The sequence below is a fragment of the Dendropsophus ebraccatus genome, chromosome 1 (genome assembly GCF_027789765.1).
Source record: "Dendropsophus ebraccatus isolate aDenEbr1 chromosome 1, aDenEbr1.pat, whole genome shotgun sequence".
Taxonomy (NCBI): domain Eukaryota; kingdom Metazoa; phylum Chordata; class Amphibia; order Anura; family Hylidae; genus Dendropsophus; species Dendropsophus ebraccatus.
This window is the reverse complement of record NC_091454.1, coordinates 93943046-93962089: the sequence shown is the minus strand read 5'-3', so window position 1 is coordinate 93962089 and position 19044 is coordinate 93943046. Positions and strand designations below refer to the sequence as shown.

General features: G+C 42.3%; 2 protein-coding genes across 2 annotated transcripts in view; one reads left to right on the top strand and one right to left on the bottom strand.

Annotated features, from left to right (window-relative positions):
• Nucleotides 1–2887: 2887 nt before the first annotated feature.
• KRR1 (KRR1 small subunit processome component homolog) lies at nucleotides 2888–17722 on the top strand. Its single transcript, XM_069975314.1, has 10 exons — nucleotides 2888–2998; nucleotides 7847–8025; nucleotides 9475–9609; nucleotides 11229–11354; nucleotides 11427–11510; nucleotides 11941–11997; nucleotides 12595–12765; nucleotides 14588–14665; nucleotides 14754–14844; nucleotides 17130–17722. The coding sequence occupies exons 1-10, from the start codon at nucleotides 2932–2934 to the stop codon at nucleotides 17270–17272; spliced, it is 1131 nt and encodes a 376-aa protein (XP_069831415.1). The 5' UTR covers nucleotides 2888–2931; the 3' UTR covers nucleotides 17273–17722.
• Nucleotides 14595–19044, bottom strand: part of CCDC107 (coiled-coil domain containing 107) — a 23291-nt gene continuing 18841 nt past the window's right edge. Inside the window, exon 6 of the mRNA XM_069975338.1 lies at nucleotides 14595–15104. Within this exon, the coding sequence (XP_069831439.1) occupies nucleotides 15097–15104 (8 nt within the window). The 3' untranslated portion in view covers nucleotides 14595–15096. The remainder of the gene's footprint in view (nucleotides 15105–19044) is intronic.

Here is a 19044-nt window from a genome sequence, read left to right as displayed (position 1 = left end):
ACTGAATAGGTCTGCCCACTGGACTCCTAAGCCCACAACAGGCAGAAGTTTAAAGGGGTTATCTGGCATCAGATAACTTTTAATATACTGTTGCTATTATATGGAAAACAAAAAAGAGCCTATGCTTATCTTTTCGTGCTACCCAGGTGTCCTCCAACAGGTCTTCGATGTCCCCCACTCATCTCAGCCACCTCCACTTTTGACAGGTTAGGCTGGGTTCACAGTGCGTTTTTGCAATCCGTTTTTTTCATCCGTTTAAAAAAAAAAGAGGATGAAAAACGGATTGCAAAAACGGATGCATTTGTGTGCATCCGTTTTGATCAGTTTTTCCATTGACTTCCTTTATAAAAAAAAAAAACGGATCAAAATGGATCCGTTTTTTTTGACGGATGCAAAAACGTTGCTGACACTATTTTTTTTGTCCGTTAAAAAAACAGATCCGTTAAACGTATGCTAAAAACGCAGTGTGAACCCAGCCTAACTCTCCTCGGGAGAGACAGCTCACACAGCCTGCTGTCTCAGTCAGTGAATGGCTGAGCAAACTGTCACTCCATGAAATGAGTTCATCTCGGAAGTGGAGGTGGCTGTGATCAGCAAGTGACGCCGCAGACCCATAGGACGACACTGGGGGAGCGCGGAGAGGTAAGCATAAGCTCTTTTTTGTTTTCTAGGAGCAGTATACTAAAAGTTGCCTAATGGCGAACAACCCCATTAAATGGATACATTTTAGTGAATCTTCTCTCACAAATACATAAACAATTTTTTATGCAACAACCTCTTAAAAAGGGTAATATAGTTATATTCTCAAGTTGTATATTTTTGCAAATACATTCATTTAGCAAACTTGTCTCCTTCACCTGATGTGCCGCTCTTTCCTTCCCATTGTTGACAGCTTGTTGTCTGGGACACAGACCACCATTCGGCTCTAACAACTGTGGTCTGGCTGGTACATATATAAATTTCACATATATATATATATATATATATATATGTTATACAGTATACATACACAATAGGGGAGATTTATCAAACTGGTGTAAAGTAGAATTGGCTTAGTCGCCCCTAGCAACCAATCAGTTTCCACCTTTCATTTTCCAAGGAATCTATGAACAAAGAGAAGTGAAATCTGATTGGCTGCTAGGCGCACCTAAGCCAGCTCTACTTTACATCAGTTTGATAAATCTCCCCTTATATCTCTATACATCTACATTATAACTATATATACACCAGCCAGATCACTGGTTTTAGAGCAGAGCAGAGGTCAGTAACCAACGCGTTGTCAACAATGGGAGGAAAAGATGAGCTATGGACCTTCTAAATAATTATTAAAAATGTCCTACCTTTTAACTGCTACTTAGAGAACAATGAAAGAAGTATCTGTTATGGACTTTCTGGTCTCTCAGTATTAGAAATAACAGCAGGGAGGGGGATTGACTTACCACCAGCTGACATAGTGTACCATAGAAGCTGTAAAAGCAAAAGCAAAATCAAGCAACATTTTTAATAAAGACCGGAGGACAAAACGTTCTTGGCATTATAACACAAAAAGATGGCCGTTGTATTTAGAGGGAAACTATGAGCAGGTTCGTACATACAAACCTGTTTTTATGCACCTATAAAGGCAGAGCTGCTGGTACCGGTGCATTTATTTATTTATTTTTATGGCGCTGTTTTTGAGTATATTAGGGGCGTTTCTTGGCCTCTCAGTACACTATCCCATCCACCGGCACATATGTCCCCTTCTATCTATGCATTAGAAGCCATGTCTCCTTCCTCTGAACAAGCTCAACACAACTTATGCCCCTAATAGCTACTTATTCATAGATGTATAGCACGACGTAAGATAGATGTGAGTACGGCGTCCTCTCGTATACCTGTTTTTTTACCTGTTTGTTTATTTAATAAACAAACAAGAAGACTCCACAAGGGTGAGTGCCATGTCTTTACTTCTTCTATGAAATATTGCATTATTCATAGATGTATATGCACAAGCAGGAGGAGATATATGAGCTGGTGGGCAGGACAGTGCACTGAGGGGCCGAGGAACAAAGTTTTTGAATCTTTAGATCCAAAGTAAATATGTAAATTAGCCCATTTGGTGTACTGGGGCTAATTTACATATTTACTTAGGATCTAAAGATTCAAAAACTTTGCCACAGAAAAAAAGAAGACTGTTGCTTGGCCATAACCATTACAGGTACATAACCTGCTGATAGCTTCCCTTTACCGGGTCTATGTGAAGGACAGGCTATCAATTTTACCACTGGATAGCCCCCATAGGGTCCATTCACACATACAGGAGCTACAGCAGATCTGTGTTCCATCATTCCATTGGATATTTTCAGCATGAAATCTGCGGCAGATCCTGTCTGTGTGAATGGACCCTTAGGCCGCTTTCACATGAGCAATGCATTGAGACTGGCTTCTTTTTTCTGCATGTATCTGTATTACTGGCCTGGCCACAATTCTGATGACATGAACTGACAGCTGTGTCCATAATACAGACACAAATATATACATATAACTCACTCATGTGAAATCACCTTCAAGGGGTTTGTGGTAAATCAAACAAACAAGCCTACAGGTTTTTGGCCACCATTCTGCCTGTTATGCACATAATGGCATTGGCCGCAGCGTCACATGCTTATTGTACAGGCACATTATTGCAGCCCTGTCGGTTGGAGTAAATGGGGCAGTGGTGGTCCTGTAGGAGACAATGCAGTTCTATGGAAAGTGGAATATTTAGTGAATACACTTGTAAAATAAACAGCTAGCCAGAAAACAAGGCTTGCTTTCATTATACTCCGCCATTGCCGAAGGAAGCAGAAGGGAACCCGGAACCTATTCTTCGCTTCCGTTTCCTGACGGACGGCACTGCACGTTGCACATGTGCTGTGTTTGGGTCACGTGTTGTAGCCGGCGCACTGCAGCATGGCGGATGAGCCTACTAACCCGCGGCCAGGTAGTGGCAAGAAGCGTCCACGGGAAACCCATCCTGGTAAGTGCAGCGCCCGGCGACGCATCATCCCGTGATAGCGGCATCGCTGCGGAGCCCTGGCTGATCCATACTGGGGACACGGGTGTAACCTTCTCATAACGTGCTGCCATTGCGTCCTGGTGTCAGTCCTTATCCCACTGACTGCATGGCTTCCCCGCGTGTACCGGCTCCTTCTATGTCCTGTAGGCTGCATGGTGCGGAGAGCAGAGCCCTCTGGCTACAGATCCCTCTAGACTGGGCCATGGCCATTCTATAGAAGCAGACCCCATGTTACCTTTTGGCTGTAAGCCCCCCCCCCCCCCCAAACTTATCAACCTCTTAAAGGGACCAAGCAACATATTTTTGCCTCTCAAGCTACATCTTGCAGATAGAGCTCCATCCACCCTGTCCTAACATAGTTGTTCTGGCATGCTCTTATGTCCTGTGTGGTATGTCAGTGTTCTCCAGGTGGTCTTCCTTTCCTAGGAACTAATCCCAGTAGCTTCCTCCGTGGCCGGACATACACAGTACAGGAAACGGGCAGTGGGAATAGGATACAGCTGTACTGCGCATGTCCAGCCGAGTGAAGATGACAAGAACATTTATATACCACTGGGGAAATAAAGTAGGTTATCACCTGATAGCTGGCTCAGTGTAACGGAACAACTACAGTGTGGATGGAGCTTTAATAGCAATGATTTTTAGCTCCAGAGGCAAAAAATATGGGATTGGTTCCCTTTTTAAAAGGGAAACTGGCAGCAGGGATAGATGTATATATCTGTGCTGCCAGTTTTCTTTTGCTGATAATTTGAGCATTGCGTACGTACTGTCCGTGCTGCTCTGTGATCCGAGCGGGCAATGACGGTGTCACAGAAACGCCACTGTGACACTGTCAGCCTGGGGATAAAAAACACTTTTTTTAAGTCGTGGCCGGATCACAGAGCAGCATGAACAGTGTGTATGCACTGCTTATTTGATGAGCAGTGGGAAACTGGCAGCACGTATATACACATATCTGTGCTGTCAGTTTCATTTTAAAGAAGTCCGGCAAAAATTTTAATTAAAGTATTGTATTGCCACCCAATAGTTATACAAATCCCCAATATACACTTATTACGGGAAATGCTTATAAAGTGCTTTTTTTTCCCTGCACTTACTACTGTATCAAGGCTTTATTTCCTGGATAACGTGGTGATGTCACTTCCTGGATAAAATGGTGATGTCACCACCCGACTCCCATAGCTGTACGGGCTGTGGCTGCTGGAGAGGATGATGGCAGAGGGACACTGAGGGACACAGGGCACTGGGGGGACACTGAGCATCCCTCTGCCATCATCCTCTCCAGTAGCCACAGCCCGCACACCTCTGGGAGTCGGTCGTGACATCACCATTTTATTCAGGAAATGAAGCCTTGATGCAGTAGTAAGTGCAGGGAATAAAGCACTCTATAAGCATTTCGTGTAATAAGTGTGATTTGTATTACTTTTGGGGGGGGGGGGGGCAATACAGTACTTTAATAAAAAATTTTGACGGACTTCTTCTTTAAGGTATGCTGGGATGTTGTAGTTTTTGAGAAGAAAAAAACTTATACCAACCTAATAAGTGATGTGATGGTTGTGTAGCTAATTGCTGCAATCTGTGGGTCACAGCCATCAGCCCTGAAGGTCCATCAGTAAATCTCACTACAGTGCTGGTGGGTATCAGAAGATTGTATGTTCATTTGTACTACAACTCACAGCATATCCTCAGGGCTGCACAGTGTCAGTAAATGTTGGGAGTTGTAGTGTTTGCAGCTAAAGCTCTAAGCATGCACTGAAGGTCTGCAGCTGTTGTAGCAGGGTGACAGGTGTGTTATACACTGGGTGCTTTGTATAAAACCAAAATACATAGTTCCGTGGAGACTGTGTGTGTAGCACTAATAGGGGTGTATAACAAAAAAAAAACCTTTTACTGACCAAACCTCGTAAAACAAGACCAATATTACTACTATACAAGAAACAAATATTATTTCCACTCATTGACCACCCCTATTACCACAACGTAGTGACTAATACCCCCATATCATTTTTAATTAAAATAGTTCCTGTATAGAGGTAGACTTCAATGGCACGCTGCACACCATATTAATGATTACAGTGCAGTTATATCCAGTAATTCACAAGTGACCTCAAAGTGAATCACAGGTGACATCTTCTCTGATTTGTAGTCACTCTCCATCTTGCCCAGCCATCGTGTAGTCTTCTATTGGCAACAATTAAAGGGGTTATGCAGCGCTACAAAAATATGGCCACTTTTCCCCCTACTGTTGTCTCCAGTTCAGGTGCGGTTTGCAATTAGGCTCCATTTACTTCAATGGAACTGAGTTTTAACCCCTTAAGGACCGGGGCAATTTTGATTTTTGCGTTTTTGTTTTTTCCTCCTTGTGCATAAAAGGCCATAGCAGTTGCATTTTTTCACCTAGAAACCCACATGAGCCCTTATTTTTTGCGCCACTAATTGTACTTTGCAATGACAGACTGAATTTTTGCATAAAGTACAGTAGTGTTTTTAGTGGATATGTGTTTTTACGCCGTTCGCCCTGGGGTAAAACTGACTTGTTATATATGTTCCACAAGTCGTTACGATTAAAACGATATATAACATGTATAACTTTTCTTGTATCTTTACTTTTATTAATAACCTGGGAAAAGGGGGGTGATTCAGATTTTTATTAGGGGAGGGGGCTTTTTATTAATAACAACACTTTTTTTTACTTTTACACGATCTCCCCACTAGACACCAGGGATGACGCTGCAAACGGTAATCGGAAGCGGCACCCGGGAACGCCGCGGTTCAGAGCGCGGCCCCGCTCTGAACATCCTTACCGACCGCAGGGCGTAAATATACGCCCGCGGTCGTTAAGGAGTTAAAACCCCACCCAAACTGGAGACAACAGTAGGGGGAGAAGTGGCCATATTTTTGTAGCGCTGGATAACCCCTTTAAACTCTGCAGAATCTGCCAAAGTTTTAGGCTTTTTCCTTCAGCACCATAATTTGCTCTACAAAGTCCTTATCTATATTGCTCTACACTAACCGTACCCCTATGTAGTATTTAGGCCCATTTTGAACCCTATTTTAGTACTTAGGATACCTCTACACACTCACATAGTAGAAAGTCCCCATCTGTGTCCTCATGGAGTAGATAAACCCACCACATAGTAGTTAGGCATCTCAGTGCCCCCATATCTTAGTTAACCCATAGCTGCACCAGGACGTTATTGAACGTCCTCGTGCCGCTATGGGAGTTCAGAGGGGGATCGCGCGGCGACCACCCTCTGAACTGCCGCGATCCCGGGTGCCGCGTGTAGCCCGGGCTCGCGGCTATTAGCGGGCACGGTCCGATCGCCGTGCCCGCTAATTAAGTACTTAGAAGCAGCTGTCAAAGTTGACAGCTGCTTCTAAATACTTGCTTTTATTCATACCTGGTGGTCTAGTGGGGGGATCGCGATTGCGGGGGGGCGATCCCTGCATCCATCCCGGGCCGGGGTCTGCTCCGTAATGGCGCTGATCCCGGCTCGGCATTCTATTGCTTTTGGCTGCAGCAGCCAAAAGTAATAGAACACCGATCTCATGGATTCATGCAGTATAACTATACTGCATGGATCTCTATGAGAGATCAGAGTACATATACTAGAAGTCCCCCAGGGGGAATAACCCTAACCCCAGGGGGGAATAACCCTAACCCCAGGGGGGCTTCTAGTATATGTGTAAAGTAAAAGACAAATGTATTTTTAATAACACAAAACCCCCTCCCCTAATAAAAGTCTGAATCACCCCCCTTTCCCCATTTTATAAATAAAAATAAATTAATTAATTAATAAACAAACATGTTTGCTATCGCCGCGTACGTAATCGCCCAAACTATTAATTAATCACATTCCTGATCTCACACGGTAAACGGCGTCAGCGCAAAAAAATCCCAAAGTGCAAAATTGCGCAATTTCTGTCGCATCAAATCCAGAATAATTGTAATAAAAAGCGATCAAAAAGTCATATATGCGCAATCATGGTACCGATAGAAAGATCACATCATGGCGCAAAAAATGACACCTCACACAGACCCATAGACCAAAGGATAAAAGCGCTATAAGCCTGGGAATGGAGCCATTTTAAGTGACGTATATTTGTTAACAACGGTTTGAATTTTTTACAGGCCATCAGATACAATATAAGTTATACATGTTACATATCGTTTTAATCGTAACAACTTGAGGAACATGCATAACAAGTCAGTTTTACCCCAGGGTGAATGGCGTAAAAACACATTTCCCCCAAATAAAAGAAATGCGTTTTTTTTTTCAATTTCACCACACTTTGAATTTTTTTCTGGTTTCCCGGCACATTTTAGGCAAAAATTACATCTGCCATAGCAAAGTACAATTAGTTGCGCAAAAAATAAGGGCTCACTTGGGTCTCTAGGTGGAAAAATGCAGGCGCTATGGCCTTATATACACGAGGAGGGAAAAACGAAAACGCAAAAATGAAAACTGGCTGTGTCCCCTAAGGGTTAAGCCACAATCTGTGCCTCCTGTAAAGTAATTGAACCAATGCTGTGTAGCACTAACATTATTCAGCTCATTTTCTCCTTCATGCTCTGACACAATAGAATCCTGGGAGGGTGTCACTTGATTCAGAATTTTTTGTACTTGCCCTACATGTAGTGTGCAGTCCAGAGCTCTTCAGAGTGCTGAACCTCACACCGCCATATAGGCCTGTAATAGGTTTATTGTGTTACTCCTAGCTGCAGTTTATAGGGAACATAAAACTCAACATTGTAGTAGTGTGCCCTGTGCCATGTATAAGGCAACAAATCTTATTTTTTTTCTGCAGTTGTGGATGAATCTGAACTACTCACAGTTCCTGATGGCTGGAAAGAAGAGCCATTTACTAAAGAAGACAATCCAAGGGGGCTGCTGGAGGAGAGCAGCTTTGCCACTTTGTTCCCCAAGTATAGAGAAGCTTACCTCAAAGAGTGTTGGCCCTTAGTCCAGAAAGCACTAAATGAGCATGTAAGTGTCTGCTGGACCATATTCCTGTTATAGGTGTGTGGCCTGACTGCTGTTAGCAGAGAGAGCTAGATGGATCAGAAGCTGCAATGTTTTTTTTTTCTATTGACGCTTGCTAACAGATTTGACTGAATGGCACCTTAAGTCTGCATTATTGTGTCGCTCCCCTATGAGGTTTGTGTATATTGTGTATCAGAATGGGATATACATTTCTATGAAACTTTTTCAAGCTACCAGCAAGTGAAGGGATTTGAAAAATTGTTCTTAAATCTGATAGACACTTAGATAGGAGTGATTACAGCACTGGGGCGTGCAGGGGAAAGTGACTACTTAAGAATGAGACACTGCCCAGATGACTAGTTGGGGATGATCTACTTAGAATGCGGGAGTTTACAGTAGTACGTTTACGCATTATACTGGGCAGGGACGCATGTCTGGGAAGTGTGTTGGGTGATACAACAGCACATTTCCCTAGCTTTAGAGTTTTTTTTTATTTTTTTTACTGATTGGTTCCCTTTAAAGGGAACCAATCACCGAAAAAAAGCATATAGAGCTTTTGAAATGTGCTGTTAGAGCACACAGCACACTTGCCACATGTGTTTTAATAGACTCCGTGCCTTCCCGGTGTAAGCCGCAAAGTAACTTTATAAAACTGGCGCCCTGTATGCTAATTACCAGAGTTAGTCATCTGGGCGGTGTGCGGCTAGCAGGTAGTCACGGTCCCCTGGGCGTTCTTCCGCTGTAATCACGCCCCTCTGGGCGTGATTCAAATGGCAGAGTAGCTGTGGCGTCACTCGGGAGCGCACTGTGCCTGAGGTCAGCGTGCTTACATACTGATGCCGGCCGCCGCCGCGCATGCGCAGTGCAGCCGCTTCCATTCCGGCTGGACTGCGCCTGTGCAGAATAGCCTCGAACTCCGGCTCACAGGCTATTCAAGGCTATTCTGCACAGGCGCAGTACAGCCGGAATGGAAGCGGCTGTACTGCGCATGTGCGGCGGCGTCCGGCATCAGAATGTCACAGCTACTCGGCCATTTGAATCACGCCCAAAGGGGCGTGATTACAGCAGAAGAACGCCCAGGGGACCGTGACAACCTGCTAGCCGCACACCGCGCAGATGACTACCTTAGGTAATTAGCATACGGGGCACCAGTTTTATAAAGTTACTTTGCGGCTTACACGGGGAAGGCACGGAGGCTATGTAAACACGTGTGGCAAGTGTGCTGTGTGCTCTAACAGCACATTTCAAAAGCTCTATATGCGTTTTTCCGGTGATTGGTTTCCTTTAAGGGTCTTGTACTTGAGACAGAGCAGGAATCTTTCCCTTCTAAAAGCTGCCCGGGCACTGAATAGAAAATGCAAGTGATATAGAAAAATTTGCATTGTGCAAGCTTCATTTTTATTAAAAACTATAGAGATACACTTTAATTTGGAAACTTTCTTTGTTTTTCAGTTTGTTAAAGCAGAATTGGATCTAATTGAAGGGAGTATGACTGTCTCCACTACGAAAAAGACCTATGATCCATATGTTATCATACGAGCGAGAGACTTGATAAAGTTACTAGCCAGAAGTGTGCCCTTTGAGCAGGTGAGACATTTCTTTACATGAACCTCTTTCCAACACTTGTATATGCTTTTAAAAGATGTAAAGGATGCATCTTCTATTGTGTCACGCCCTACTACATCTGTAAATAATTTGGAAAAGTATATTCTATATGCAGGGATAAAGGGGTATTTCAGTCTGAAAAAGTTATTCCCCATCCTGGGAACAGGGACAAAGTTGTTCCCAGAATGAATATAACGCACTGCACGTGTGCAGCCAGCACTCCATTCTTTCTCTATGGGGCCACTGATTATTGCTGAGGAAATGTTGGCAGCGCCATGAAAAATGAACAAAGTGCTGTCCGTGCATGCTTAGGACTCTATCTGTTCATTCCAGGGGCATCAGTTGGACCTTCGCCAATCAACTTATTATGCCTTATCTTTAGAGTTTAATTCATTTGTTCCCCATTTACAGAATAGCGGATAAGTGTCAAATCGCTTGGTGGGGATTCTGAAGGCCCTATTCCACGGAACGATTATCGTTCGTATTCGGCCGATATCGGCCGCTACGGACGATAATTGTCCGGTGGAATAGAGTGCAACGATCAGCCGACATCGTTCATGTCGGCTGATCGTTGCAGTCGCTTGTTTTTCAACATGTTGAAAAACAAGCGACTGATATAGCAGCGATCTGCTGCCGTCGCTCCGTTGAATGGGAGCATCGGCAGCAGACGCTGCTATATCCTATGGGCTGCCCGGACGATCAGCCGCGTTGAATAGCGGCGGCAGCGAGCGGGGAACGAGGAGCAAACGAGCGCTGAGAGCGCTCGTTTGCTCCTCTAAACGACCTGTGGAATAGGGGCATTACCTCTGCTGTCTACAGAAGGGGGCACTGACTCCTTTGTTATGGATGGAGTGTTGACCCACGCATATGTTCCATGGTTTCATTCGTTGTCTGCTCTGTTCATTTGCTTTATAGAGAATAAATGAAGCAGTGCATAAACAGGTTGCCACTCCCTTTACAACAATGATTGTGGAGATCATGGGGGGTCCTAGCAGTCGGATCTCAACAAACTTACACTTATTGTGTGTGTGTTACTTTAACCTGGAATGCCTTTTTAACTGTAAAGCCTCTTTTACACACAGTATTTTGGTAATTTTTTTTAGCCACATCTTGGTACAAATCTTTCTCAAAATTCTTAATGTGTAAGAGCCCTAACTTCTAAGAGGTCCGTGACTCTCTGACGAGAATGGCATACAAAATTGACATACCATAACTGTTCCAGAAGGCAATCTCCTTTCAGACATGATGGAATGGACAGTTTCTTTATTAGACTTCTGGAAATGGCACTAAAGCAGTCTCTAAATATAGTTTTCTAGGTGACTTGAGCTTTATTTGAATTGCTCGCTCTAATAGTACAGTTTGTCTAGATCATAAATGGGTTGGTAAGTGGTATTAAAAGAAATCTAGTTTATGTAGCAGTTAGGATGTTTTTACTCGAAACTTTCTTGTGTTTTTTGTTCCAGCTATGAATGGAGTCTGTTCCTTGTAGCAGAAGTGATCAGTCTTGTGCCTCTGAAGTAGATGAATATCTGTTGTCATTTTTTTTGGCTATTACAAGAATAGTAACAAAGTGTGTCCATTACTCATTGCCTTTTCCCCAGGCTGTGAGAATCCTCCAAGACGACATGGCCTGTGACATTATTAAGATTGGAACAATGGTTCGGAACAGGGAGAGATTTATTAAAAGGAGACAGCGGCTTCTGGGACCAAAGGGATCAACTCTGAAGGTATGTTTAACACGGAAATATGTCTGGTTGTGTCATGAGGCTGCTTATTTATTCCACATTGTTATCCCTCAGGCTCTGGAATTGCTTACCAACTGTTACATCATGGTCCAAGGGAATACCGTATCTGCTCTGGGGCCCTTCAATGGCCTTAAGGAGGTAGGGAAAATATAACTTTAATTTTCAAAAATATACTTTTCTGTTTTTTATGTTTCTGTTTCTGTTTATATGTAAAGTCACAGAAGGTGTTATGTCTGCTGTGCATGAAAGTAAATTTTTTTTTTTCTTATCCCATTGATTATAGATTTATTCACTTTTTACTGTAAAAGATTAAGGGCATTCATCTTTCCTGAGCTGTTGCTCTATTAAAATTTTTTAGACTTATGCTTTATGGAAGCATCAGAGACATAGGAAACTGGTGTCTAGAGATGACTTATTGTGTAGAAGTTGCTGTGCATGGAGGTGATACACTTTAGAGTGTATAGGAATAGGCCCATCTACCTACAGAGCTTGGAGGATATTAATACAGTTCTGTTTTTAGCTTTCCCCATTCATTTTCATTTATACGTTTCATGAACTCTTATTACAGGTTAGGAAGGTTGTTCTGGACACACTGAAGAACATACATCCCATATACAACATAAAGGTAAATCTACCCTGGGTTTTCCCCTGTTAATTGTAAGTAATAAGTATAAATTAGAATCCATACTATTGGACTATGAAAATGTTTTTGGAGGTATTTGCAAATGGAGATACATGAAATAGAAGTAGTACATACTTAGCATTTTGGTCATCCTGCAATCCTTTCAGGGGATCTTAGAAAAACACTTTATCAGCTACATGCTATTCTACAGTGCATCGGAACCCTGTGTTATGCAGCTCCCCACTGCTCCCCTGTCCTTGTGTGCGGCATGCTAGGAAGCCATCTATAGATAGGTGCTCTGTTCCACCACTTGAAAGGACAAGGCTACCCATCCTGCTGGCTGATAACTGGGAGTTGTTAATTGTTTGTCATTGTACTGCTAATAAAAATAAGATTTTAAGTTTAGTGTCATATTTAATGGGTTTAACTGTATGTTTGTGAGAGAGTAAAAAATACTGGGTTTGTATTAGCTTCCCTGGTTTCTTGCACTTGTGTGCTGTACAAACATATGATACATATGCATTAGGTATCAATAAATGTAGGTAAAGTAACAGTACTGCATTGGTTCTTGCTTAGTAAGGAACATCATTTTGTCTTTAGGCTTTAATGATCAAACGAGAGTTGTCTAAAGACCCAGAATTGAGGACAAAAAGCTGGGATCGATTTCTGCCAAAGTTCAAGCACAAGAATGTGAGCAAGAGGAAAGAACCTAAGAAAAAAAGAATAAAGAAGGAATATACACCATTCCCACCTCCACAGCCAGATAGCAAGGTACTGCACCATGAACATCATCAAGTAGCTGGTAGATATTTCAATAATAAAAAAAGACCCCTAAGGCCTCATTTTGGATCTGTATAGCATGAAAACTCAATCTGTGACACAGAACCTTACTTATGAATAAGAGGTTTTGGTTTGCAAAACAGTACCACAGCACCAATTTATGTATGAGACGTAAATGGGTTTTCCCACTATAGACAATGATGGCATAGTCATTGTTCATTATATAGTATGTCATTAACGGGGTATTCCCACCTGGAGGTTGGTAGGGGTATAACCACAGAGACCCCCTCTTATGCAGAGAACAACAAAATTGTTCCCTAAATGCACAGAGTGTTGGTGCGGCCAGTACTCTGTCCATTCTTTTATAGGACAATTGAACAATGTGAGGTACAGTGCTTATCAATATTTGGAAGACCCTTAAAAAATGAATTGAATTGCTGATATCCCAGTGAATATTGGTTAACATGTGCTGATGGCAATACCGCTCTAAAGTGTAAGGTTGGGTTCACACTACGTTTTTGCAATAAAAGAATGGAAAAACGGATGCATTTATGTGCATCCGTTTTTGATCCAACTTCCATTATAAAGTTAGGATCAAAACGCATCTGTTTTTTTTTTTGTGTTTGTTTTTAAAGTACACAAAAATGAGGTCAAGTACATTTTTGTGTAAATTAAAAAAAATGGATCCAACTAGTTGCATCTATGGTCTATGGTCTGAAAATGAAAATTTGCTCTGTCCTTAAGGAGTCAAACCTTCATCGCGCCCTTAGGGGGGTTCAGAAGAGGGGTCATGCCGAGACCCCGCTCTGAGCTGCCACATTCCCGGTTGCTGTCAGCAGCTGGGCACCAAGGATATTAGTGGGCGGGGGGCAATCACCACTCCCGCTAATTACACACTTAGGGTCCATTTACACAGAAAGATTATCTGACAGATTATCTGCCAAAGATTTGAAGCCAAAGCCAGAAACAGACTACAAACAGAGATCAGGTCATAAAGGAAAGCCTGAGATTTTTCCTCTTTTCAAATCCATTGCTGTTTTTGGCTTCAAATCTTTGGCAGATAATCTTTCTGTGTAAATGGACCCTTAAATGCAGCTGTCAAAACTGACAGCTGCATTTAAATGAACAGACTCCTTTATAAATGACCAGCCAGGGGAGTTATTTATCAAACTGGTGTAGAACTGGCTCAGCAGCATTGGTGTAATGCCCTACATGATCCTGGGGCGACTTGTGAGTGAATAAGGCAAAGCTATAAAGCAGATTCTCCTGTGTGTGCATTGGATGCAGCTAGTCACCAACCACCATGTCCTGAACAACTCAGAACTAAAGTAGATGGACCAGGAGGTCTTTTTCTGCTGACAATCTACTTAACAGGGTGGTTTGATGATCTCCCCACTGGAAGACACCCATTGTCAACAGGTTTCCTTCCCTGGAGGCATATTTGGCTATTCCAATGTTTTGAGACTCACAACCACGGCTCCAAGGAACCCTTTCTTGCATAGTCTTCTAGTAAACACAGAACCCCCTGAAATGAAGAATTTTTTTTTTTCAATTTCACAGCGCAAATTTTCTTTTCAGTTTCTTAGCATATTTTATGAAAAAATTAAGTTGTTACACAGTACAATTAGTGTTGCAAAAAAATAAGGGTTCATGTGGGCCTGTTTGTGAAAAAATGCAAGCACTATGGCCTTGTAACATAAGGAGGAAAAAGTGAAAATTGGCTCGGTCCTTAAAGGGTTAAATAAAGGAAAACTGGCTAGGTGCTGCACCACAGCATACATGAGAATTCATAAATATATTTATTTGTTTACAGATTGACAAGGAAATTGAAAGTGGTGAATACTTTTTGAAAAAGAGCCAGAAGAGGAAGAAGAAACTAGAAGATATAAAGGTATTTGTCACTGACAATCTTTGATTCAGTGCCTCCAAGCCATAGTTATTTTGCTCATGCTTTTCATTTTGTTCTATTTCCTCTCCAGACAAAACAAGCTGAAGCTGTTTCAAAAAGGCAAGAAGAGAGAAACAAAGCGTTTATCCCTCCCGAGGAGAAACCTGTGGAACCGAAAGAAGGTAATAGATGTTATGTGGTTTCTATTTATTATGCTGTTAGCACTGCATGAAATGTGCTGTCTCAGACTGCAAAGGCAGAAACTAGTCACAATTTATGAAAGACAGCAATAATCTTGCCAATAAAATACTTTTCACATGATGGGGGCCACGTAGGAGATTTACTATGCATTTGACTATGCAGTCTTCAGAGCCTCTGATTTTGTTCACATATTATGTTGCAGCCTTTTTCAAGTTTTCCTCATCATTCTGCACTCAGGACCCTATAATGACAAAGGTTAAAACAGAATGTTACAAATCTTTGTTATCTAGGAAAAACTAAAAGATTGCATTTACCCTTTACCCAGTATGTAGTTGAAGCACCTTTAACAGCCTCCAGTCTTTATGGGTATCATGGCCCAAGGTTTACACACCTGGATTTGGGGATTTTCTGCCATTCTTCTTTGCAGACTCTCAGCTCTGTCAGGTTGGATAAGTGAACGGCAATTTGTAGGTCCCTTCACAGTTGTTTGTTTAAGTCAGGGCTGTGGCTGGGCCGCTCGAGGACATTGTCAGAGTTGTCTCTGAGCTACTCCTGTGTTTTTTGGAAGTGTGCTTAGGGTCATTATCTTGTTGGAAGGTGAACCTTTTGCCCAGTCTACGGTCCAGAGCACTCGGGATCAAGTTTTCATTAAGAGTACTCCAGTATAAGAAAATTTGTATTCAAATAAAACTATTACCCCAAACTATAAAACTAATATGGTATTATCACTAATAGCACTCGCTTCAGTGTGCTTTCCCGTGCGTCACCACTGACAGAAAATAGGAGGACTACAAAATTTGCATTGTCTAGCTCCTTCCTCTTTCCTGTGATAATGCATCATCCTGTGATGTCACAGGAGGCTTGGCTGAATCTTGTCTCTAAACTTTAGCCTACATCACCATCTCCCTAAGCAGACAGAGTGAAGCAGGTTCTGCAATGTCACTGATAAATGTGCAATAGTCTGCCGTGAAATTAGATGTTCTGCAACACCTTTGGCCAGGGGACTGGCAAGAGTGCTGGGGAGGGGAATATACACGGTGGAAGGATTGTGACATAAAGCTGAGGAAAGCAATGCATTCTGGGACTTGTGACTTGCAACTGGTCAACCAGGGAGTACAACCACAAAAAACAGAACTGACATGGGGAGGCCAGCACTAAGAAGGATCTTGTCTGTTCCAAACCAAGCAGTCAGAAGGGGCAGTTGCAGTTGTCCTTTCATCTATTTATCCCCCAGATGTTGAATAATGTTATCTCTACAACATCACATAGTGGAATTTGATAACTACATTGCCATGATCTCAGACAGAAATCGGTCATAGAAATTCATAGTTTCCTTATTTTTAGCAAAAGATGCTTTGACACTGATAACAGTGAACGTTTTAGAACATCAGCTGCCAAGCTAGTTAGGCTAGTTAGTTCACACTGCGTTTTCCATCTGTTTTACTGTTTCTATTTCAGTATTTTTAATTTTAACATACAGATAAATGTGGTCAACTACATGTTTTGTGCACTTTAAGAAAAGCATAATTTTTTATTTATTTAAATAATATCAGTAGAAAACAGATTCTGCAATATCGCATACAACAGCATTTTGTTTTTATGGTCCGTTTTCTTCCCCCAACAGTGCAACAGTGTGAACCTAGCCTTAATTTTCCAATGAGATCTTAGCTGTCCATTTGTTTTCTGTAAACTGTTGTAACACCTGTGGTCGCTGGCTGCCAAATTATCAGCTTTAAAGCCCCTATTACACAGGGCGACTGTGAGGAGCAAACAAGGGCAATGTTAGCAGATTGCTGCTATCATTGTCATTTGTCTTTTAACATGTTGAAAGGCAAACTACAGCAACGATCAACCAACATCGTTCATGACTGCTGATCGTTGCCTTCTATTACTCGGGACAATTATTGGACCGTGGCGGCTGATAATTGCTCCGTGTAATAGGGCCTTAACTCCTACTACTTAATTTACGTGCATGTTTCACTTGGCCAGACACAGTAGAAAGTTGGTATTTAATAGCAGAGTATCCTTGGTACTGCTTTAACAACATCTGGGCATCCTTATGTAACTGTTCAGTCTTACAGTTTGCTGATATGGTAATTCCCAATAGTTTCCAAAGCAAATTTAGTGCTAACATGATCAAAATGGCTAAATCTCTTCAATGATTCCAAAGATTATGTGAGAATTCAACATGGTGCCTGGAACTCGAATCAACTTGTGCTGCACTCGAATTTGAAAATAATAACACATTAAATATGTTATATTTTAGTTGCCGCTTCCACCAAGATTGATGTGAATCTTATTAAAGAAAAGGTGAAGAAAGCTAAAAGTAAGAAGCTTGGTGCTTTACCAGAGGAAGTTAAACAGAAGCTGCTAGACTCAGACAAGAAGATGAAGAAAAAGAAGAAATAAGATTATTATCTTAGATCTCTGAACTGATATCCTGTATACTGATTCTTTTTGTCTTCATAGAAGATTTATTTTTGTATCAAATCAATTTCTTCAAAGACGATGGGAGACTTGAAGGCCTGTGCTGTGCGTAAACATTGTGTTGCACATGTGTTATATTTGTACAGTAATTGGTAATACTGTTGAACCAAATATCCTCCTTCTTCCCTTTAGTCTTTGTTCACATCTATATTGTCATTTCTAGTTTTGTGTTCCACGTGACCTATTGGATCCAGTAGGACATGACTGCACATCCCATTGATTAAAGATGGCATCTGTCAGGTTCTGTCACTCACACAAATGTGAACAAAACCTAAAACCATATTTATAAAGCATTTAGCAGGATAAATATTAATTTTAAAAATGTAATTTTTTTTTTTACCAGATATGTAATTAAAGGGTATGTTCACAATTGTACCGTTTATATATAGTATATACCAAAGTGCAGTAACTTTGTAAATGTATTTCTTTACATAACCTGTACTGACCCTGATATACAGGCTAAATAGTCCAGTGCAGCATTCACAATTCTACTGCTAGTCATTGGAAAAGGTAAAGTCACTAAGCACTAGGATTTTGGCTCTGAAGCCTACGTAATAGTAAATGCAGCCCTGAAGTACAGTGAAATGATGTAACAAAGGATCAGTTAGGTAGAACAATGTTTATAACCTTTTCTGGGGAAGGGTCACTGTTTTCTGGCATTTAAAAAGTTGCACATGCTGGGTTGTGCAAAAGTCAGTGACACTATGCAGACTTGAGCTGCGGTTTCCAGATGTATTGAAATGTAGCTGTCATTTTAGGTTACTTTTCAGGATGCACTGTGCTGTAGATGTGAAAAAATGACCAGATATAGTCCTGCTTCTCATATACAAGTATATCGATTCCCCAGCGATTTTACCAGGGCTTGTTAAAGCAGTGATTTTCAACCTTTTTTGAGCCACGGCGCACTTTTAATACTTAAAAAATATATATAGTTATATATATTATAGTTATAGTTATTATAGTTATATAGTTAATAATATAGATTCTAAATGTATTTCACTCAGTGTGAAACCTGGGCCTGTTTTCTTCTCCCCCCTGTGCTTCCCTCCACCATACTTCTCCCCCCTACTTCTCTCCTGTGCTTCTCTCCACCATACTTCTCTCCTGTGCTCTTCCCTATGCTTCTCTCCCCCCTGCTTCTCTCCACCAAACTTCTCTCCCCCCTGCTTCTCTCCACCAAACTTCTCTCCCCCCTGCTCCTCTCCGCTCTTTCTCTCCCCCATCCCCATGCTTCTCTCCCCCGTTTCTCCCCCATCCCCAGGGTTCTCTCCCCCATGCTTCTCTCCCTGTCTCTCCCCCCCCCCCCCCCCCCCGTTTGTCCTCCATGCTTCTCTCCCCCATCCCCAGGTTTCTCTCCCCCCTTCCTCCGAGATGGTCGCCTCTGCTGTCCGCTTCACCTACTGGCCGCCCGTAGGGCCCAGACGTGCTGCTCCAATCAGCAGAGACCGGGAGCGTGGTGCCACAGCGCACCACGCTCCCGGTCTCCGCTGATTGGATAGGAGGAGCATGTCCGGGCTCTACAGGCGGCCAGTAGGTGAGGCGGACAGTAGCAGCGGGGCGATCTGCAGGGGTACCATAGTTTGGGGAACTTTCCCCGCGGTACACCTGACCTTGTGCCACGGCACACTGGTTTAAAATCACTGTGTTAAAGGATCCCTCTCATTTCAGCAATGCAGCAGGATCCTCCGAAAAAA

Bases quoted from the DNA above. Each gene is read 5' to 3' on its own strand.
- KRR1 (XM_069975314.1), top strand. From the start codon at position 2,932: ATGGCGGATGAGCCTACTAACCCGCGGCCAGGTAGTGGCAAGAAGCGT. The intron at 9,610-11,228 runs GTGAGACATTTC...CCTTTTCCCCAG, and splicing joins GAAGTGTGCCCTTTGAGCAG to GCTGTGAGAATCCTCCAAGA. The intron at 11,511-11,940 runs GTAGGGAAAATA...CTCTTATTACAG, and splicing joins CCTTCAATGGCCTTAAGGAG to GTTAGGAAGGTTGTTCTGGA.